The 23,574-nt window shown below is 43.2% G+C and overlaps 2 protein-coding genes across 4 annotated transcripts; both read left to right on the top strand.

The window, feature by feature from the left end:
* The first annotated feature begins 994 nt into the window (after window positions 1-994).
* On the top strand, window positions 995-3,423 carry pomk (protein O-mannose kinase). 3 transcript variants are annotated; one of them, XM_055862620.1, is made up of 3 exons: window positions 995-1,124; window positions 2,206-2,493; window positions 2,589-3,423. In XM_055862620.1, the coding sequence occupies exons 2-3, from the start codon at window positions 2,221-2,223 to the stop codon at window positions 3,363-3,365; spliced, it is 1,050 nt and encodes a 349-aa protein (XP_055718595.1). In that variant the 5' UTR covers window positions 995-1,124; window positions 2,206-2,220; the 3' UTR covers window positions 3,366-3,423. The 3 variants fall into 3 exon arrangements, with proteins under 3 accessions (XP_055718595.1, XP_055718594.1, XP_055718593.1); XM_055862619.1 differs by having other exon boundaries at window positions 996-1,131; XM_055862618.1 differs by lacking the exon at window positions 995-1,124 and adding an exon at window positions 1,187-2,062.
* Window positions 3,424-3,852: 429 nt separating this feature from the next.
* On the top strand, window positions 3,853-14,194 carry ivd (isovaleryl-CoA dehydrogenase). Its single transcript, XM_055862617.1, has 12 exons — window positions 3,853-4,127; window positions 4,795-4,884; window positions 5,213-5,264; window positions 5,422-5,591; window positions 7,309-7,402; window positions 7,540-7,670; window positions 10,270-10,366; window positions 10,482-10,575; window positions 12,159-12,240; window positions 12,459-12,563; window positions 12,733-12,805; window positions 13,000-14,194. Exons 1-12 carry the CDS (start codon window positions 4,005-4,007, stop codon window positions 13,131-13,133), a joined length of 1,245 nt encoding a protein of 414 aa, XP_055718592.1. The 5' UTR covers window positions 3,853-4,004; the 3' UTR covers window positions 13,134-14,194.
* The last annotated feature ends 9,380 nt before the right edge of the window (window positions 14,195-23,574 follow it).

Genomic DNA, 23,574 nt, shown 5'->3' with positions numbered 1-23,574 from the left:
CCGACAACAATGAGACTGCCTACAGGGAGGAGGTCAGAGACCTGGCAGTGTGGTGCCAGTAGAACAATCTCTCTCTCAATGACAGCAAGACAAAGGAGCTGATCGTGGACTACAGGAAACAGAGGGGCGAGCATGCCCCCATTCACATCGAAGGGGCTGTAGTGGAGTGGGTCAGCCCAGTACATCACTGGGGCCCAGCTCCCTGCCATCCACGACCTCCATACCAGTAGGTGTAAGAGGAAGGCCCGAAATTCTTTCAAAGACCCCAGCCATAGACTGTTCACTCTGCTACCGCACGGCAAGCGATATCAGAGCGTCAAGTCTGGGACCAAAAGGCTCCTGAACAGCTTCTACCCCCAAGTCATAAGACTGCTGAACAGTTCTTCAAATAGCTACCTGGACAAAAAAAATATGCTTTTTTTATTGTCACATAGACCGGATAGGTTAAGTGAAATGTCTTGTTTTACAGGATCAGCCATAGTAGTACAGCACCCATAGAGCAAATTAGGGTTAAGTGCCTTGCTCAAGGGCACATCGACATGTTTTTCACCTTGTCGGCTCAGGTATTTGAACCAGCGACCTTTCGGTTACTGACCCAACGCTCTAACTGCAAGGCTACCTGACTATTTGCATGGACTCTTTTTTGCTCTGACCCTCTTACGCTGACTATGCACAGTGAACACTCACTGGACTTGGTACTGGTAGTCTGTGTATAGCCGGCATTGTAAATAAGAATTTGTTCTTAACTGACTTGCCTAGTTAATGAAAGGTTCAAAAAAAAAAATATATATATATATAGCCTTGTTATTGTTATATTGCGTTACTATTTTTCTAATTTTATTAGCCAATTGTGTTACTTGTTAACTCTGCAATGTTGGGGAAAGGCTCGTAAGTAAGCATTTCACGGTAAAAGTGTACATCTGTTGTATTCGGTGCATGTGACGAAATGTGATTTGATTTGCAGCGAGGGGACTTTTATTATGAAGTTGAACTTCAAGTAGAAATTTTACCCGGATGTAATTGTTCACGTTGGAAAAATGAATGACAACAATATATTGTTGATTAAAGAACAAGTCCTAATTAAATAAGAAACGAGGTCAGAGCGTCTTCTCTCATCATGTAAAGTAAGGGGTAAGTTAGTTACTAGCTGCTAACCTGTAGTTCCCACTCGGTTTCTAACGTTAGCTAGCTAGCATGTAGCACAATAATAATGGACTAAAGGAACCTAACGTTACTGCTTTACTATGTTTAAAGGTGAATTGGCTCTGGAGGCCAAAAACAGCCAAATACTCCATCTAAACGAGAATCGAATCTCAATTGCGGTAGCTACCGTTCTCGAAACATAAATCCCTCTACTGGTATGTTCATATCACATACAAATAATTTCACAAACGCAAAACAGACATGCATGTAGACCAGAGGCTGGAACACGCGTTGTAAAAATGTAGATTTTGTCTGTGTAGTAACACTCATTCTTGATATGAAAGATCAAGGTACAAAACCGTACTGCAAGCGATGCGTGTTAATCTTCAGACCGAGTGTCGATGCTCTTGACCAATCTCCCCCTTACAGAAGACACTTTCGTCCAATCACTGGAACTGAGAGTCGTGATCAAGGGCTAGCTAGCATGCAGCTGCTTAGCCGAGTGTTGAGTTGGCTAGCTATTGCTTATTGTGTTGTGAACACGTTCATCTGATCTGACAAACGCCATAGACTGTGAATAGGGCATGCTTTGTGTGTACAATATGATTTATGTATGTATGTGTAATGGAGGTCAAAACGTGCCTTAAACTCACTCCACAGCTAGTTTGAATTGTTGCGCGTGGAGCCAATCAAGAGGTGCAGGTTGGTACGTTGTCCAGGAGGGAGGTCACGTGTGTTGCGGTGCAGAAAACCACTGGTTCGAGGCCAGTATTGGGCAGTCTGAAAGTGGCTGTTAGCAGCGCACGTTGACGTCGGTTTCATATATAGTTAGCTAGCTATGCAAAGACAGAGGGTGCTTGAAGTTACAAGATTCGTTTCTGTTCTCATTGTGGATTCTAGATCATGGCCCACTGCAGAGGTAGGTTGCTGTAACTCCTAAATGCCAGGGAGGGAGACTGCTTGCAATTTATGACTGAATGTCATAGCTACAGTAGCTAAGCCAATTTTAGGTCTGTGGGTTTCTAAAAGTTGCCTACATTACTTCTCTTCCTTTGTGAGCAGGCTCAGCACAGCAACATGGGCAGAAGCAACAGCACTACCTCGCGCAGTGTTCCAGTGGTGCTGGTGTGCCTTGGTGCTCTGCTATTGGGCAATGTGGTGATCTACTTGTACCTGGACTCACTGCAGCAGAGTGGTGACGGCGACCCCCACCTGACTCCTCATGGCGCATGTCCGCCCCGTCACTTTAGGATGGCCAACATGAGGAACTGTTCGCCCTGGCTGGAGTGTCCACAAATGCGCGCAGAGGTGCGCAAGTTGAAGATGATCGGCCAGGGAGCTGTTAAGCAGGTTAGCCACACAACAACAGAGAACATTTAAACCTATGCCCAATTTCATCTGATGTAATTTGGTGTTTATTCAATGTCCTCCTCCCCCTCCCATAGGTTTTCCTGTCTGAGTGGAAGGGTCACAAAGTAGCCCTGTCCAAGCTCTCCTCCCCGGAATACCAGGAGGACTTCCTCCATGGGCTCTCCATGCTCCAGGCCCTCCAAGGGCCCCACGTGGTGGTGCTGGTAGGCCTGTGCTCAGAAGACCACACCCTGGTCACCGAGTACCATCCGCTGGGCTCTCTGCTCAACCTGGTTGCCGTGCTGGCCCAGGAGAGGCACCACGTACGGGACACCTGGCAGACCCGCCTGCGGCTGGCACTGGACTACGTCTCCATTCTCCATTACCTCCACACCAGCCCCGCCGGGACCAGAGTCATGTGTGACTCGAACGACCTGGTGAAAACCCTGTCACAGTTCCTGCTGACCAGCGACTTCCACCTGGTGGTCAATGACCTGGATGCCCTGCCAGAGGTCAGGGCCCCTGCGGGCTCGCTAGTGAGATGTGGCCACCGGGAGCTCACAGGGGAATTTGTGGCCCCAGAGCAGCTGTGGCCCCACGGTGACGGCCAGCCATTTGCCGATGAGCTTATGCCGGGGTACGATGAAAAAACAGATATTTGGAAGATTCCAGATGTTACAAGTTTCCTGATGGGGAGGGTAGCGGGAGGTGACGTGGTCCACTTCCACCTCTTTCAGATCAACGGGGAGTGTAAGAGAAGAGACCCTCATCTTCGCCCCTCTGCAATGGACGTCCTGAGCGTGTACAGATCAGTCTATGCTACCATGATGAGAGACAGTCCCGGTCCTGGTGCCTCCAGAGACATGCTTTAATCTCACTTTTTCTTTGTACTGATAAGAAACTGGACTGTGTAATAAAAAATTAAATAACTTTTTGTCACAGTTTTATCATTTACCCTTTGAGATGTTACCTTTTGAAAATCAAATGACAATTGATATATATATATATTTTTTTACATTTGCTCACTTTTATCTTCGAATTATTTGTGTTGCAATAATCTGTATAGTCTCTGCTGCAAGTAGCCCATAATGTCATATGATGTGCTCCAGGACACAGGGTGGCGCTAATGCACCCGTTATTCCATTAACGGCTGACAGAAAACCTTCGCGCATAGGAGAGGGAATTCCCTTCCAAGCATGGGGCGTATTAATTAAAAACAATTGTTGCAAAACTATTTGTATTTTGCAACAGAAACCGTTTACGCCAAACAGAAAACGTTTCGCAACAGAAAACGAGCGTTTCTATAGGACAAATTCAGGTAGGTCCCGCCCCGTTTCGTTCCGTTTGGTTCTTAACCTGTTTCCGTTGCAAGACGTAATGAATGCATCCCTGGTTTGTGGATTGTTGTAGCACGTCGGACACTATTCCCGTTCTCCGTAATTGTGTAATTATCCGACCTTGCGCTGATCTTGACTGTTTCGGAGCATACAGTCTCGTACCGCAATTTAACAATGTTTGCAGTCAGGAGTGCATTCCGCCTGGGTGCAAGAATCACTGAGATTTCAAGACGAGGATGCGCTGCCGGTCTTCCAGTGGATGATGTCGTCAACGGGCTTACTGAGGAGCAGATACAAGTAACGTTAGATAGCTACTTCAGTTAACTTTCAACTACCGTTAGCTAGCTAACGGCCAAAGACAGCTGACATTATACAGTCAACAAGCTCAGTTGAAAGTCTGTATTGTGGGTTTTTATGAAGGAACAAAACAAAAAGGTGTCAAGGACGCGTAGCTAGTGTTAGAGGCCAAAATGACGGACTGCTACTGTTATGACATAACGTTAACTGTTGTGGCGAGAGTCTTATTTAGATGACTTTGGTTGTACTAACTACCTATGTCGTCTCGACATAGAGGCGCTCGTTGTTCAGCTCAGTTAGGCTACCAGCTGTAGCTCACTACTAGTCGGCTCAGAGCAAATTTATGCACGGGGCAAACAATGCTTTCAGACCTCTGGTAGCTACTGGTATGATCCCACACAAATGTTACGTGCGGACTGCTAACGTTGGTGTGGACGAGGGGTGGGTTTCTTGTGCAGTTTTTGATTGGGTGAAAGTTCATGCATGCATGTGACGCTACTTCCCTCTGAAAGGGAATAACAATATCAAAATATGTTGATGTTATCTAGTATTTATTGTATTGGTAAACATAATTGTTTTAACAGTATACATGAGAACATATTCCGTTTGAAATTCATGTTGATACATTTTTCTTGATATTGTTGCTGTCATTCCCTGTGTTGTCCAGCTCCGACAGACAATCCGGAGGTTCCTAGCCGAGAAGCTGGCACCCATTGCCGATGAGATTGACAAGAGCAATGAATTTGTTGGGATGCGGGTGAGATGATGACATGTACAATTCTAAGAAGAGCTAGCAAACTAGGACAACCTTACCATAATAGGATGGTGTGTGTGGTATTCTTCTTGAATAATTGTAATATCTTACTGTGGACTGCACTACAAACAGTAGTAATCCACCTCAAATGAATAACAAGACATCATTAGGATCCATGACCTAAATCATAAAAATACTGGACATTGTATTACAATAGAGGTAACTCTTAATGTTCTTCATGTAGGTCTACATTGAGTGTGTATTTAGTGACTAAAACTATGAACTTTGTAAGAGGTTTACACCTGGTAACCTCTTGTTTTTTTTCATGCAGGACTTTTGGAAAGACATGGGTGATATGGGACTCCTGGGTATCACTGCCCCATGTAAGAGATGGATATTGATTTCGGTTGATGTATCACTATGCTATTTACCCCGGCGTAAAATAGTTTACCAGTAGTTTCACCAATGGCCGTGATGGTGATCTGATGTAGAAGTAGCATCATCACTATGTTAACTTCTCACCCCCCCTCTCTCTCTAAGTGGATTATGGCGGTTCAGGATTGGGTTACCTAGATCATGTGATTGTGATGGAGGAAATGTCGCGAGTGTCGGCAGCTGTCGCCCTCAGCTACGGGGCCCATTCGAACCTCTGTGTCAATCAGATGGTGCGCCATGGCAACACGAAGCAGAAGGACAAGTACATGGCCAAGGTGTGGATGGTATTTGTAGTCCCATACATGCTTAATTGCACCCTGAAGTATACAGGTGTTCTTTTTATTTCTTTGATATGAAATGTATGCTGTTGTCTTTTCCCAGCTCATGACAGGAGAGCATGTTTGTGTCTACTCTATACAGGCAGTTTCAAATTGAAATAGCCATGTTACAGTGCATTCAGAAACTATTCAGACCCCGTCACTTCTTCTACATTACAACCTTATTCTAAAATAGATTAAATTGTTTTTTCCCCCTCAATGCACAATTAAACACTACACACAATACCCCATAATGACAAAGCAAAAAAAAAAAGGAACTATCACATTTTACATAAGTATTCAGACCCTTTACTCAGTACTTTGTTGAAGCACTTTGGCAGCAATTACAGCCTTGAGTCTACTTGGGTATGACGCTACAAGCTTGGCACACCTGTATTTTGGGAGTTTCTCCAATTCTCTGCAGATACTCTCAAGCGCTGTCAGGTTAGATGGGGCACATCGCTGCACAGCTATTTTCAGGTCTCTCCAAAGATGTTAGATCGGGTTCAAGTCCGGGCTCAGGCTGGGCCACTCAAGGACATTCAGAGACTTGTCCCGAAGCCACTCCTGGGTTGTCTTGGCTTTGTGCATAGGGTCGTTGTCCTTTTGCCACAGTCTGAGGTCCTGAGCGCTTTAGAGCAGGTGCTCATCAAGGATCTCTCTGTATTTTGCTCCGTTCATCTTTCCCTCGATCCTGTCTAGTCTCCCAGTCCCTGCCGCTGAAAAACATCCCCACAACATGACGCTGCCACCACCATCCTTCACCGTAGTGATGGTGCCAGGTTTCCTCCAGACTTGATGCTTGGCATTCAGGCCAAAGAGTTCAATCTTGGTTTCATCCGACCAGAGAATCTTGTTTCTCATGGTTTAAGAGTCCTTTAGGTGCCATTTGGCATACTCAGCGAGCTGTCATGTGCCTTTTACTGAGGAGTGGCTTCCATTTTACCATAAAGGCCTCAACGGTGGAGTGCTGCAGAGATGGTTGTTCTTCTGGAAGGTTCTCCCATCGTGACTGACGAACTCTGGCGCTCTGTCAGAGTGACCATTGGGTTCTTGGTCACCTCCCTTCTCCCCGATCGTTCAGTTTGGCCAGGCGGCCAGCTCTAGGAAGAGTCTTGGTGGTTTCAAACTTCCTCCATTTAAGAATGATGGAGGCCACTGTGTTCTTGGGGATCTTCAATGCTGCAGACTTTTTTTTGGTACCCTTCCTTAGATCTGTGCCTCGACACAATATTGTCTCGGAACTCTACAGACAATTACTTCGACCTCATGGTTTGGTATTTGCTCTGACATGCACTGTCAACTGTGGGACCTTATATAGACAGGTGTGTGTCTTTCCAAATCATGTCCAATCAATTAAATTTACCACCAGTGGACTCCAAGTTGTAGAAACGTCTCAAGGATGATCAATGGAAACAGGATGTTCCTGAGCTCAATTTTGAGTCTCATAGCAAAGGGTCTGAATGCTTATGTAAATATGGTATATTTTTTATTTGGAATACATTTCAAAACATTTCCAAAACCTGTTCGTTGTCATTATGGGGTATTGTGTGTAGATTGAGAAACAATTTATTTAATCAATTTTCGAATAAGGCTGTAACGTAACAATGTGGAAAAAGTCAAGGTCTGAATACTGTTTGAATGCTCGCTTATCTTTCTAATATAATTTCCCCAGCTCATGACAGGAGAGCACGTGGGTGCCTTGGCAATGAGTGAGCCCAACGCCGGATCCGATGTGGTGTCCATGAAACTGAAGGCCAAGAAAGAAGGTGAGCCTTCTGGAATACTCTCCTTATAGCCCCTTTCCGTAGTAGCACAAGTTCACTGAGTCAGTTCCTTACCTCTTAAATCGCATCTTTGCTCATAATGCTGTCCATCTCCTCTCTGGGTTTTTATTTTGCTGAAGGTGACCACTACATTCTTAACGGTGGAAAGTTCTGGATCACCAACGGGCCAGATGCCGACGTTCTCATTGTGTACGCTAAGACAGACCCGGAGGCTCACCAAAAGGGTATCACAGCTTTCATTGTGGAGAAGGCAAGTATTTATCGTAGGCAATGAAACCAAACGCCTTCCATATTCCACTTACAACAGCTTCACCAGTTATGGGTCTGGGCCTATTTACACTTTACCAGTTACGGGTCTGGGCCTATTTACACTTTACCAGTTATGGGTCTGGGCCTATTTACACTTTACCAGTTATGGGTCTGGGCCTATTTACACTTTACCAGTTATGGGTCTGGGTCTATTTACACTTTACCAGTTATGGGTCTGGGTCTATTTACACTTTACCAGTTATGGGTCTGGGTCTATTTACACTTTACCAGTTATGGGTCTGGGCCTATTTACACTTTACCAGTTATGGGTCTGGGCCTATTTACACTTCACCAGTTATGGGTCTGGGTCTATATTCCCTCTAGTTTTTTTTGTCTGGCTTTAAGCAAATTTCAGGTCTGCTGAGTGCAAACTTAAACGTTTTGAAAAGTCTGTGTAACTTCCAGCGCGTGTTTACTGTGAACTCTGAATCTGTACTGGCTTTAAGTTACAGGTTTACTGTGAACTCTGAATCTGTACTGGCTTTAAGTTTAACAGTGGCCAAGTAGGCTACTGTGTCTATTTGATCATAAGGTGGACCTACCAGAGTGGCCTACCATCAAAAACAATGGAGAAAATGCATCCTATAACATTTTAACATGGAAGTAGCTGTTCTATCATTCAGCCTACAGTAGCAGCCAATGTTTGGTGTTCAATGTAGGCCTACATTCCATGAGACTTTTTTTTAAACATGCAGGGCTTGGCATTAACCTGTTTATCCACTTGTCCTTCAGACAAGGAGGTGACTGGAAATGTTGTTTAGGCAAACCACTTTACAAAATAAAATGCATTATACCATTTACAGAGAAACAGACAAATTAATGTTCCCTCTGCCTATTGTCTACTTAGCTTATTCAAGCTTGTCTCAAAATACAACACTGCCCTTTAAGAATCTCTTTACCTGACTCGTTTTTCAAATATGTCTAGGAATGTACATGTTTTGTGTTCTTGTAGGAAGCAATCACTCCCCTATTGCTGTCTACAAATGATCTATAACTGGGCTAATAACTCACCAACTAGCGAAGGATATGAACAGATGTGCACACGTGGCTACATGCAGCTCTCGCTTTGATCTCAAAACAAGCGCATCTACTAACAACTGTTCATGCTGTAAACACAGTTCAGTTCAACGTCAATGGGACAGATCTGTTTGCATATAGGCCTATTGCAGGTCTGATTGGTTATGCCGCACCGGTCTGTGTAGAGTACGTCCTGTGTGTCAATGCAATAGAATCCTACTCCGATGCGTTCTGCCTACAACAAAATCTGTTGTGTATCTGTTGTGTTTGTGCAGTAAGCTATAGGCCAAATACATTAATACCACATATTGGCTTTGCTTGAATTGCCCTGCCAATGCATAGTTCGGGACATTTAAAAAATATATTTTTTCAAATTATATTTCAAAATTTGAGGTAGGCTATATGATCACACCGGTAATCAATCCGTTGTTGTATTACTTGAGGCTCAGTAAACATACTTTTACATTTTTATTTCACTGGCCTGAGGGAGAGAGCGGCAGACTGAAGGTCTGCCTCAACATCCCTCCGCTCTCCCTTTCCTCCGCTGATACTGACCAAAAATGGGGACACTGTCTTTCAGCTGATGGCGAAACTCGAGTCTCACCACATTATTTCTGCCTACAAATTCATGTTACTCCTATGAACAGAGAAAGTTAAATATTCCTTTATTATTAAAAGACCCAAGCCGCTAATAATAACGCCTACAGATACACTTTCCTACTCATTTATTACAGCTGCAGTGCTTGTTGTAGCGTTGAGTGTAAATAGGAAGAACAAGTATTTTATGGCTTATAAGTGTTGAATATAGTCTCTCTAGTCATGGTTTTTAAATCTCACAGTATCAACTTTGCTTTCTTTTATGCCTGCTAAATTACTGGAGACACAGTAATATGAGCCATCCGATTGGCCAGCGGTAAGCCTATAGTGCACTTGATTTGCTCTCCGGGCCCGCCGGGAAGGCCGAGTTTGTACCTTCAGACACATGAAATGGTTCCAAATGGTAAGTTTGCCTACCCATTGCACAGGGCAGCTAAATTTGCTGCACCTACTGACAATAGCCCGAGACAAAATAAAACAAAATAGGTTACACAAGGCTTTATCGTTGGGTTTTTACAGAAATGTTTGGGTATCAACTAGGAATGCCTTAGAGGACGATCAACCGGTTGGTGATCACTGCTCTAAAAAGTTGAGTGAAGTTCAATCTCTGGCTTCTCTCCATGGGCTGATATTTGTTGTGCACGACCACATGCAGTTTTAGAGGGTCCGTTGTTCTGGACCCGTTTATACTTCATCAGTTATGTATCTGGGCCCTTTTACACTTTATTTTATTATGATCGATAATGGAAACGCTTCTGTCTCGGCCTCTACATGGACTTTCCCAACATTTCCCAGGTTTCCCAGTAATCGTGTTTTGGAGGATTCTGGATTTCTGGAAAACCTGGGAGTTTTGAGAAAGATACTAGAATTTTGCAACCATAGTCTGGACATATTGGTAAATTTGTGCCCAACTTTTATTCCTACAGGGAATGCCAGGGTTTAGCACAGCACAGAAGCTGGATAAACTGGGAATGAGGGGATCCAACACTTGTGAACTTGTCTTTGAGGACTGCAAGATTCCAGGTGTGTGCGTGCGCGCATGTGCCTGAGCATGTATGCACATCTGTGAGTGTGTTCAGAAATATTTTTTATCATCATGAATTACGTTTTCAATTGCAACGTTGTCTTTTGATTACAGAGGAGAATGTCTTGGGTCCTCTCAACAAGGGAGTCTATGTGATGATGAGTGGACTTGACCTGGAGAGACTTGTGCTTGCAGCAGGACCTATCGGGTAAATATACATATTCTGGGTATATAACACATGCCCATGAGCCTATTCTGTCTACGTCTATCTAAACACAGCAAAAAAAGAAATGTCCTTTTTCAGAACCCTGTCGTTCAAAGGTAATTCGTAAAAATCTAAACTTCACAGATCTTCATTGTAAAGGGTTTAAACACTGTTTCCCATGCTTGTTCAATGAACCATAAACAATTAATGAACATACGCCTGTGGAACGGTCATTTAAGACACTAACAGCTTACAGATGGAAAGCAATTAAGGTCACAGTTATGAAAACTTAGGACACTAAAGAGGCCTTTCAACTGACTCTGAAAAACACCAAAAGAAAGATGCCCAGTGTCCCTGCTTATCTGCATGAACGTGCCTTAGGCATGCTGCAAGGAGGCATGAGCACTGCAGATGTGGCCAGGGCATTAAATTGCAATGTCTGTACTGTGAGACGCCTAAGACAGCGCTACAGGGAGACCGTACGAACAGCTGATTGTCCTCGCAGTGGCAGACCACGTGTAACACCTGCACAGGATCGGTACCATTGAACATCACACCTGTGGGACAGGTACAGGATGGCAACAACAACTGCCAGAGTTAAACCAGGAACGCACAATCCCTCCATCAGTGCTCAGACTGTCCGCAATAGGATGAGAGGCTGGACTGAGGGCTTATAGGCCTGTAAGGCAGGTCCTCACCAGACATCACCAGCAACAACGTCGCCTATGGGCACAAAGCCACCATCGCTGGACCAGACAGGACTGTCAAAGTATTCTTCATTGACGAGTCGCGGTTTTGTCTCACCAGGGGGGGTGATCGGATTCGCGTTTATTGTCGAAGGAATGAGCGTTACACCGAGGCCTGTGCTCTGGAGCGGGATCGAGGTGGAGGGTCTGTCATGGTCTGGGGCGGTGTGTCACAGCATCATCGGACTGAGATTGTTGTCATTGCAGGCAATCTCAACGCTTTGCGTTACATGGAAGACATCCTCCCTCATGTGGTACCCTTCCTGCAGGCTCATCCTGACATGACCCTCCAGCATGATAATGCCACCACGCACAGAACGAGCTGTATGGCTGATTTCTTGCGAGAGAGGAATGTCAGCTTTCTGAGCCCGGATCTCAATCCCATTGAGCACGTCTGGGACCTGTTGGATCGAAGGGTGATGGCTAGGGCCCCCCCCCCCCCCCCCCCCCCCCCCCCCCCCCCAGAAATGTCTGGGAACTTGCAGGTGCCTTGGTGGAAGAGTGGGGTAACATCTCACAGCAAGAACGGGCAAATCTGGTCTGGTGCAGTCCACAAGGAGGAGATGCACTGTAGTACTTAATGCAGCTGGTGGCCACACCAGATACTGACTAACTTTTGAATTTGACCCCCCCCCTCCCCTTTGTTCAGGGACACATTATTCCATTTCTGTCAGTCAAATGTCTGTGGAACCTGTTTAGTTTATGTCTGTTGAATCTTATGTTCATACAAATATTTATACATGTTAAGTTTGCTGAAAATAAACGCAGTTGACAGTGAGAGGATGTTTTATTTTTTTGCTGAGTTTGTTCTGCAATGAAGAAAATGCTCCCCTCTTTCAGCATTATGCAATCTGTGATGGACTTTTCCGTTCCCTACCTGCACGTTAGAGAAGCTTTCGGACAGAAGATTGGACACTTCCAGGTGGGAAATCAACCAAACCATTCTCAGGCGTTCAAATAAGAAAGGGCCACTCGTGTCAATCATATTCCACTTACAACAGATCTCCACCTATTTCTCTTGCATATACCACCTCCTTTTAAGGTTTTGAAATGACTACATTTGATGTGAGAATTAATAATACTTTCAGGTATAACTTTTTATGGCCTTTTCTGGAATTAGTTTTTTTCCCTTCCTACCAGTTAATGCAAGCAAAGATGGCCGACATGTACACACGCCTGGGTGCATGTAGACAGTATTTGTATAACGTGGCACGAGCCTGTGACAAGGGACACTTCAGTTCCATGGTGAGCATTCTCAAAAACAACAAAGTCCATTATTAATGTAATGTGAAATTCATAGATGTAACATCAAATATATTGGATGAAAGTGTTGATGACAAATGTAATGTTACATTTTATAATGTGAAAGGAAAAAGATATTGGATGGCACAGTATTAACTTGGTGTTATTGCAGGACTGTGCTGGGGTCATTCTCTATTGTGCTGAGAATGCCACTCAAGTTGCTCTGGATGGAATTCAGTGCCTGGGTAAGAACTAAGCCAGCCATGCACTTTTTGTATAGAAACATGTTGATCTTTGTAGCTAATGTTAACACTGCATGTGCAACTGTTTTACAGTTGTGTTCATCCTAACTATAATCTCTCTGGGGAGGTGGAGGGATTGGAGGGCTTGTTTTTCATTTGATTTATGACAAGTCATTGTTGCGTTTCTCCACCTGCAGGTGGCAACGGCTACATTAATGATTACCCCATGGGCCGTTTCCTGAGGGACGCCAAGCTGTACGAGATCGGAGCAGGCACCAGTGAGGTGCGCAGGCTCATCATTGGTCGAGCCTTCAATGCCATGTACAAGTAGACCTTGAAAGCTGAAGAGAAGTACACGCACTGGATCAAGACTCACCCAAAGGCCTTACACGAAATGTCATTATACACTCTTAGAAAAAAGGTTTCTAAAAGGGTTCTTTGCCTGTCCCTGTGTAGTAGAACCCTTTCACCCAATGAAGAACTATTTAAGAACCCTTTAGTGAAAAGTTTCTACCATGGACCAAACGGTCCCTGTAGGAGAAACAGCCGAGGGAACACTTTATGATTCTCCATATCAGCTTTAGTCACGGGCAACAAGCACCGGAGTAGCACCAATGGTTCCCGTTACAAGATTGATGATTCGTCTGGTGTGGACTTAGATCTCTGCCTCCAGTGTTTAGATACAATAAGTAGTCTGGTATCAACCCAATGAAACTGTATTTATCATACACTGAAATGGTAAAAGTAACAATTTCATTTATATATTGCATTTAATAGGGTTTTATTGATTCTACCCTGCAGTGAAATGACCTTAGTCTATATAGTGGAGGACTCTGGTAGTGTGTCTGAAGCAGTGAACAATACAATACGCTCTTATGCAAAGAATTATCTTGCAAGCAGCAGCATTTTTAAATCATGACAAACTTCAGATTAAAATATCCCCCTTCCATTAGTTGTTGCCTTCCGTTGGTGTTTTCTGGGTACATGGCTTTGTACACAAGCGGCTACAATTAACGACTTTTAAAACTATCGTTATCTTTTTGTTGTTGTGTTGTCACACGTTCTTATTATTATTTTTTTTCAAAGTATTTGTAAACAACTTTCCATTTACCTCAGTGGTGAGCTGTGTAGAAAATCCCCTCCATGAATGAATGTAAAGTGAAGATAGTCAGCAAAAACAATGATATTTTCCATTATAGAAAATCATTGTTTACTTTTAAGAGCATATTTGAATGGTTAAATCAACTAAAAATTGTCTGATAGGAAGAAGAAAAAAAGTTCTCTTTTTAAATCAGCAAGATTTGTTAATTCCTCAAGATTTAGTTTCAAACTGTAAGTATCCAAATTGGTTGGTTTCCTGTTTGTGTAGAATAAAAAATTACTTGGATTTTGCACCATTGGGCCATGTCTTATTTAAGATTCAAACGGTGCGTGATGTCTAATATTAAAGTCTCTAGGTATTGCTCGCCGGAGGTAGAATACCTCATGATAAGATGTAGACCATGCTATCTACCAAGAGTTCTCATCTATATTATTTGTAGCTGTCTATTTACCACCACAAACCGATGCTGGCACTAAGACCGCACTCTACGAGCTGTATAAGGCCATAAGCAAACTCTCCTGGTGGCCGAGGACATAAATGCAGGCAAACTTAAATCGGTTTCATCTAACTTCTACCAGCGTGTCAGGTGCAACCAGAGGGAAAAATAAAACTCTAGACCACCAGTAGTCCACACACAGATACATACAAAGCTCTCCCTCGCCATCCATTTTCCAAATCTGACCATAATTATATCCTCCTGATTCCTGTTTACAAGCAAAAACTAAAGCGGGACGTACCAGTGACTCGCTCAATACAGAAGTGGTCAGATGACACGGATGCTACGCTACAGGACTGTTTTGCTAGCACAGACTGGGATATGTTCTGGGATTCATCCAATGGCATTGAGGAGTATACCACTTAGTCACCGACTTCATCAATTGTATTTATTTATTTAACTACGCAAGTCCGGTAAGAACAAATTCTTGTTTACGATGACGGCCTACCAGAAGGCAAAAGTCCTCCTGTGGGGAAAAAAATATAGGACAAAACACAGCACGACAAGAGAGCCATAACACTACATAAAGAGAGACCTAAGACAACACAGCACGGTATCAACACATCAAATCTAATTTTGTCACATTCACCTTACAGTGAAATGCTTACTTACAAGCCTTTAACCAACAATGCTTTAAGAAGTTAAGACTTTTTAAATTAAGTGGTAAGTAAAAAATTTATTAAAAATAATTCATAATTAAACGGCAGCCCTAAAATAACAAGCAAGGCTATATACAGGGGTTACCGGTAGAGAGTCAATGTGCGAGGGCACCGGTTAGGCACCGGTAATTGAGGTACTATGTACATGTAGGAAGTTAAAGTGACTATGCATAGATTATAAACAGAGAGTAGCAGCAGCGTAAAAGGGGGGTCTTTGGTAGCCCTTTGATTAGCGGTTCAGGAGTCATGGCTTGGGGATAGAGGCTGTTAAGAAGCCTTTTGGACCTCGACTTGTCGCTCCGGTACCGCTTGCCGTGCTGTAGCAGAGAGAACAGTCTATGACTAGAGTGGCTGGAGTCAGACACTTTTTAGGCCCTTCCTCTGACACTGCCTGATATAGAGGTCCTGGATGGCAGGAAGCTTGGCCCCAGTGATGTGCTGGGCTCTACACATTTGCCCTCTATAGTGCCTTGCGGTCAGAGCCCGAGCAATTGCCATACCAGGCGGCGATGCAACCAGTCAGGATGCTCTCAATGGTGCAGCTGTAGAACCTTTTGAGGATCTGAGAATCCATGCAAAATCTTTTCAGTCTCCTGAGGGGGAAATAGGCTTTGTTGTGCCCTCTTCATGACTGTCTTAGTGTGTTTGGATCATGATAGTTTGGATCATGATAGTGTTTGGATCATGATAGCTTACTCACATCGGCTACGGAGAGTGTGATCATCCGGAACAGCTGGTGCTCTCATGCATGTTTCAGTGTTACTTGCCTCGAAGCGAGCATAGCTCGTCTGGTAGGTTCTTGAAACTGGGTAGCTCGTGGCTGTGCTTCATTTTGTAGTCTGTAATAGTTTGCAAACCCTGCCACATTCGACGAGCGTCGGAGTAGTACGATTCAATCTTAGTCCTGTACTGACACTTTGCCTGTTTGATGGTTCGTCGGAGGGCATAGCGGGATTTCTTATAAGCTTCTGGGTTAGAGTCCCACTCCTTGAACGTGACAGCTCTACCCTTTAGCTCAGTGCGGATGTTGCCTGTAATCCATGGCTTCCGGTTGGGGTATAAACGTACAACAACATCAGTGCACTTATTGCTGAAGCCAGTGACTGATGTGGTGTACTCCTCAATGTCTTCAGAAGAATCCCGGAACATATTTCAGTCTGTGCTAGCAAAAGATTCCTGTAGCTTAGTATCTGCTTCATCTGACCACTTTCTTATTGACCGAGTCACTAGTGCTTCCTGCTTTAGTTTTTGCTTGTAAGCAGGAATCAGAAGGATATAATTATGGTCAGATTTGCCAAATGGAGGGCGAGGGAGAGCTTTGTACGTGTCTCTGTGTGTGGAGTAAAGGTGGTCTAGAGTTTTTTCCCCCCCTCTGGTTGCACATTTAACATGCTGATAGAAATGAGGTAAAACTGATTTGAGTTTCCCTGCATTAAAGTCCCCAGCCACTAGGAGCGCCGCCTCTGGATGAGAGTTTTCCTGTTTGCTTATGGCCGTATACGGCTCATTGAGTGTGGTCTTAGTGCAAGCATCAGTCTGCGGTGATATATAGATGTAAAAAATATAGATGTAAACTCTCTTCGTAAATAGTGTGGTCTACAGCTTATCATGAGATACTCTATACCTCAGGCGAGAAAAACCTTGAGACTTCCTTAGATTTCGTGCACCAGCTGTTTTATCCTACCGAAAAAGCATAAAACCCGCCAGCTGTATGTTAATCTTGTCGTCGTTCAGCCACGACTCGGTGAAATATAAGATAATACCGTTTTTAATGTCCCGTTTGTAGGATATCCTTTTACGGGGGCATCCCGACACCGGTACACTTATGACAACATCCAGCTCAAAGTGCAGGGCGCGAAATTCAAAATCAATTTTTTTTAAATATTTAACTTTCACACATTATCAAGTCCAAGACACCAGATGAAAGGTGCACATCTTGTGAATCAAGCCAACATGTCCGATTTTTTAAATGTTTTACAGGGAAGACAAAATATGTAAATCTATTAGCTAACCACGTTAACAAAAGACACAACTTTTCTAACTCCATCAGTTTCTTACTCCATCAGGTGCTATCACAAATTCGACCAAATAAAGATATAAATAGCCACTAACCAAGAAACAAATTCATCAGATGAAAGTCTGATAACATATTTATTGTATAGCATATGTTTTGTTTGAAAAATTTGCATATTTCATGTATAAACCATAGTTTACATTTCAGCTACAATCCGAAATTGCACCGAAAGCAGCCATAATATTTACAGACACCAACGTCAAATAGCTAATTACTCATCATAAAACATTTCTGAAAAATACATAGTCTGCAGCAATTGAAAGACAGGCATCTTGTGATTCCAAACAATATTTCCGATTTATTAAATGTTTTACAGCGAAAACAAAATGTATCGCTATATTAGCGTAGCTACAATAGACAGACACAATTGGGCGCCCACGGCCAGTTCACATGCACGACAGATATATGAAATAACATCATAAAATGGGTCTTACTTTTGCTGATCTTTCATTAGAATGTTGAAGAAGGTGTCCTCTGTCCAGATGAGTCGTTGTTTCGATTCAGAATGGCAAATTTCCCTCTTCAATTAGCATTGGCACTAGCCGAGTGGCATAAATTTCTCCAACGTAAACACAGTCAGAGGACGGAACACGGCAAAACTCCCGAATAAAGTTTCAATAATCTGATTAAACTATATTGAAAAAACATACATTACGATGATATGGTCACATGTATCCAAAAAAAATTGAGCCGGAGATGTTAGCCGTTCGTTACGAAGGCAAAACAGAAGTCAATCCCACTTCCTTCTGGCTATTTGTTAATTCCTCAAGATTTAGTTTCAAACTGTAAGTATCCAAATTGGTTGGTTTCCTGTTTGTGTAGAATAAAAAATTACTTGGATTTTGCACCATTGGGCCATGTCTTATTTAAGATTCAAACGGTGCGTGATGTCTAATATTAAAGTCTCTAGGTATTGCTCGCCGGAGGTAGAATACCTCATGATAAGATGTAGACCATGCTATCTACCAAGAGTTCTCATCTATATTATTTGTAGCTGTCTATTTACCACCACAAACCGATGCTGGCACTAAGACCGCACTCTACGAGCTGTATAAGGCCATAAGCAAACTCTCCTGGTGGCCGAGGACATAAATGCAGGCAAACTTAAATCGGTTTCATCTAACTTCTACCAGCGTGTCAGGTGCAACCAGAGGGAAAAATAAAACTCTAGACCACCAGTAGTCCACACACAGATACATACAAAGCTCTCCCTCGCCATCCATTTTCCAAATCTGACCATAATTATATCCTCCTGATTCCTGTTTACAAGCAAAAACTAAAGCGGGACGTACCAGTGACTCGCTCAATACAGAAGTGGTCAGATGACACGGATGCTACGCTACAGGACTGTTTTGCTAGCACAGACTGGGATATGTTCTGGGATTCATCCAATGGCATTGAGGAGTATACCACTTAGTCACCGACTTCATCAATTGTATTTATTTATTTAACTACGCAAGTCCGGTAAGAACAAATTCTTGTTTACGATGACGGCCTACCAGAAGGCAAAAGTCCTCCTGTGGGGAAAAAAATATAGGACAAAACACAGCACGACAAGAGAGCCATAACACTACATAAAGAGAGACCTAAGACAACACAGCACGGTATCAACACATCAAATCTAATTTTGTCACATTCACCTTACAGTGAAATGCTTACTTACAAGCCTTTAACCAACAATGCTTTAAGAAGTTAAGACTTTTTAAATTAAGTGGTAAGTAAAAAATTTATTAAAAATAATTCATAATTAAACGGCAGCCCTAAAATAACAAGCAAGGCTATATACAGGGGTTACCGGTAGAGAGTCAATGTGCGAGGGCACCGGTTAGGCACCGGTAATTGAGGTACTATGTACATGTAGGAAGTTAAAGTGACTATGCATAGATTATAAACAGAGAGTAGCAGCAGCGTAAAAGGGGGGTCTTTGGTAGCCCTTTGATTAGCGGTTCAGGAGTCATGGCTTGGGGATAGAGGCTGTTAAGAAGCCTTTTGGACCTCGACTTGTCGCTCCGGTACCGCTTGCCGTGCTGTAGCAGAGAGAACAGTCTATGACTAGAGTGGCTGGAGTCAGACACTTTTTAGGCCCTTCCTCTGACACTGCCTGATATAGAGGTCCTGGATGGCAGGAAGCTTGGCCCCAGTGATGTGCTGGGCTCTACACATTTGCCCTCTATAGTGCCTTGCGGTCAGAGCCCGAGCAATTGCCATACCAGGCGGCGATGCAACCAGTCAGGATGCTCTCAATGGTGCAGCTGTAGAACCTTTTGAGGATCTGAGAATCCATGCAAAATCTTTTCAGTCTCCTGAGGGGGAAATAGGCTTTGTTGTGCCCTCTTCATGACTGTCTTAGTGTGTTTGGATCATGATAGTTTGGATCATGATAGTGTTTGGATCATGATAGCTTACTCACATCGGCTACGGAGAGTGTGATCATCCGGAACAGCTGGTGCTCTCATGCATGTTTCAGTGTTACTTGCCTCGAAGCGAGCATAGCTCGTCTGGTAGGTTCTTGAAACTGGGTAGCTCGTGGCTGTGCTTCATTTTGTAGTCTGTAATAGTTTGCAAACCCTGCCACATTCGACGAGCGTCGGAGTAGTACGATTCAATCTTAGTCCTGTACTGACACTTTGCCTGTTTGATGGTTCGTCGGAGGGCATAGCGGGATTTCTTATAAGCTTCTGGGTTAGAGTCCCACTCCTTGAACGTGACAGCTCTACCCTTTAGCTCAGTGCGGATGTTGCCTGTAATCCATGGCTTCCGGTTGGGGTATAAACGTACAACAACATCAGTGCACTTATTGCTGAAGCCAGTGACTGATGTGGTGTACTCCTCAATGTCTTCAGAAGAATCCCGGAACATATTTCAGTCTGTGCTAGCAAAAGATTCCTGTAGCTTAGTATCTGCTTCATCTGACCACTTTCTTATTGACCGAGTCACTAGTGCTTCCTGCTTTAGTTTTTGCTTGTAAGCAGGAATCAGAAGGATATAATTATGGTCAGATTTGCCAAATGGAGGGCGAGGGAGAGCTTTGTACGTGTCTCTGTGTGTGGAGTAAAGGTGGTCTAGAGTTTTTTCCCCCCCTCTGGTTGCACATTTAACATGCTGATAGAAATGAGGTAAAACTGATTTGAGTTTCCCTGCATTAAAGTCCCCAGCCACTAGGAGCGCCGCCTCTGGATGAGAGTTTTCCTGTTTGCTTATGGCCGTATACGGCTCATTGAGTGTGGTCTTAGTGCAAGCATCAGTCTGCGGTGATATATAGATGTAAAAAATATAGATGTAAACTCTCTTCGTAAATAGTGTGGTCTACAGCTTATCATGAGATACTCTATACCTCAGGCGAGAAAAACCTTGAGACTTCCTTAGATTTCGTGCACCAGCTGTTTTATCCTACCGAAAAAGCATAAAACCCGCCAGCTGTATGTTAATCTTGTCGTCGTTCAGCCACGACTCGGTGAAATATAAGATAATACCGTTTTTAATGTCCCGTTTGTAGGATATCCTTTTACGGGGGCATCCCGACACCGGTACACTTATGACAACATCCAGCTCAAAGTGCAGGGCGCGAAATTCAAAATCAATTTTTTTTAAATATTTAACTTTCACACATTATCAAGTCCAAGACACCAGATGAAAGGTGCACATCTTGTGAATCAAGCCAACATGTCCGATTTTTTAAATGTTTTACAGGGAAGACAAAATATGTAAATCTATTAGCTAACCACGTTAACAAAAGACACAACTTTTCTAACTCCATCAGTTTCTTACTCCATCAGGTGCTATCACAAATTCGACCAAATAAAGATATAAATAGCCACTAACCAAGAAACAAATTCATCAGATGAAAGTCTGATAACATATTTATTGTATAGCATATGTTTTGTTTGAAAAATTTGCATATTTCATGTATAAACCATAGTTTACATTTCAGCTACAATCCGAAATTGCACCGAAAGCAGCCATAATATTTACAGACACCAACGTCAAATAGCTAATTACTCATCATAAAACATTTCTGAAAAATACATAGTCTGCAGCAATTGAAAGACAGGCATCTTGTGATTCCAAACAATATTTCCGATTTATTAAATGTTTTACAGCGAAAACAAAATGTATCGCTATATTAGCGTAGCTACAATAGACAGACACAATTGGGCGCCCACGGCCAGTTCACATGCACGACAGATATATGAAATAACATCATAAAATGGGTCTTACTTTTGCTGATCTTTCATCAGAATGTTGAAGAAGGTGTCCTCTGTCCAGATGAGTCGTTGTTTCGATTCAGAATGGCAAATTTCCCTCTTCAATTAGCATTGGCACTAGCCGAGTGGCATAAATTTCTCCAACGTAAACACAGTCAGAGGACGGAACACGGCAAAACTCCCGAATAAAGTTTCAATAATCTGATTAAACTATATTGAAAAAACATACATTACGATGATATGGTCACATGTATCCAAAAAAAATTGAGCCGGAGATGTTAGCCGTTCGTTACGAAGGCAAAACAGAAGTCAATCCCACTTCCTTCAGAGTACCGGAAGTGGACGGTCACGTCAAAGAAATAGGTTTTTTTCCACCACAGAACAAGATGAGCACAAAAATTTATTCTCTGACATCCTCTTTACACCAATAGGAAGGCGTATAGAGTGTAAGTAGACTCCTAAGTGTCAAGACCATGTATAGGCATCAAGTTGAAAAGAGCATCGATTTCTGACATTTCACTTCCTGGTCAGGAAAAGTGCTGCAGAAGGACTTCTGTTTCACTCAGAGAAATAATTCCAACTGTTTTAGAAACTAGAAAGTGTTTTCTATCCAAAAAGAATAATAATATTCATATTGTACGAGCAAGATTTGAGTAGGAGGCCGTTTGAAATGGGCACGATTTCACTGGCTACTCAACACTTTGCCTTGCAGCCATAATTAAACGTGCTCGTAGTTCCTCAATTTTATTATCGATCGATTGATTGTATGTTGGCTAATAGGACCGATGGTAACGGTAGATTACCCTCTTGGCGACGGATCCTTACAAGACACCATGGACCGTCGTCCACGATATCTCCGTCTTTTCCTCCTGTGAATGACGGGGATGAGGGCTTTGTCTGGAGTAAATCCTTCCCGTCCGACTCGTTGAAGAAGAATTCCTCCAGTATGGGGTGAGTAATCTCTTTCCTGATATCAAGAAGCTCTTTTCGGTTACAAGACACGGTGGCAGAAACATTATGTACAAAATAAGTTACAAATAACGCGAAAAAACATGCACAATTGGTTACGGGATCGTAAAACGGGGCCATCTCCTTCTGCGCCATTATTAAACATGACAGAAACTTGTAGCAACACTATATGGCAGCAGCACAACATGGTACAAACATTGGGCACAGACAACAGCACAAAGGGCAAGAAGATGGAGACAACAATACATCACGTGAAGCTGCCACAACTATCAGTGTGTCCATGATTGAGTCTTTGAATGAAGAGATGGAGATAAAACGGTCCAGTTTGAGTGTTTTTTTGCAGCTCATTCCAGTCACTAGCTGCAGTGAACTGAAAAGAGGAGCGACCCAGGGATGTGTGCGGTTCGGGAACCTTTAACAGAATGTGACTGACAGAAAGGGTGTTGTATGTGGAGGATGAGGGCTGCATTAGGTATCTCAGATAGGGGGGAGTGAGGCCTAAGAGGGTTTTACAAATAAGCATCAACCAGTGGATCTTGCGATGTGTATACAGAGATGACCAGTTTAAAGAGGAGTTTAGAGTGCAGTGATGTGTCCTATAAGGAGCATTGGTGGCAAATCTGATGTACTTTACCATTCGGTCATCAGATTTGCCACATCTAGCAGCTCGAGAGCACCCTTACATGCCGATCTATAAATTACGTCTCCGTAATCTAGCATGCGTAGAATGGTCATCGGAATCAGGGTTAGTTTGGCAGCTGTGGTGAAAGAGGAGCAATTACAATATAGGAAACCAAGTCTAGATTTAACCTTAGCCTGCAGCTTTGATATGTGCTGAGAGAAAGACAGTGTACCGTCTAGCCATACTCCCAAGTACTTGTGTGAGGTTATTACCTCAAGTTCTAAACCCTCAGAGGTAGTGGCTGAGACAGCAGACATTCTGACTTTATACACTGCACCCTTTGAAAGAGGTAGTTTAGCAAACTAGGCCAAAGACCCCTCAGAGACACCAATACTCCTTAGCCGGCCCACAAGAATGGAATGGTCTACCGTATCAAAAGCCTTGGCCAAGTCAATAAAAATAGCAGCACAACATTGCTTAGAATCAAGGGAAATGGTGACATCATTGAGAACCTTTAAGGTTGCAGTGACACATCCATAACCTGAGCGGAAACCAGATTGCATACCCGAGAGAACACTATAAACATCAAGAAAGTCAGTCAGTTGATTATTGACGAGTTTTTCCAACACTTTTGATAAACAGGGC

Source organism: Salvelinus fontinalis, chromosome 15, assembly GCF_029448725.1.
Source record: "Salvelinus fontinalis isolate EN_2023a chromosome 15, ASM2944872v1, whole genome shotgun sequence".
Taxonomy (NCBI): Eukaryota; Metazoa; Chordata; class Actinopteri; order Salmoniformes; family Salmonidae; genus Salvelinus; species Salvelinus fontinalis.
The sequence above is the reverse complement of the archived record's forward strand: the minus strand, read 5'-3'. Positions and strand labels throughout refer to the sequence as shown.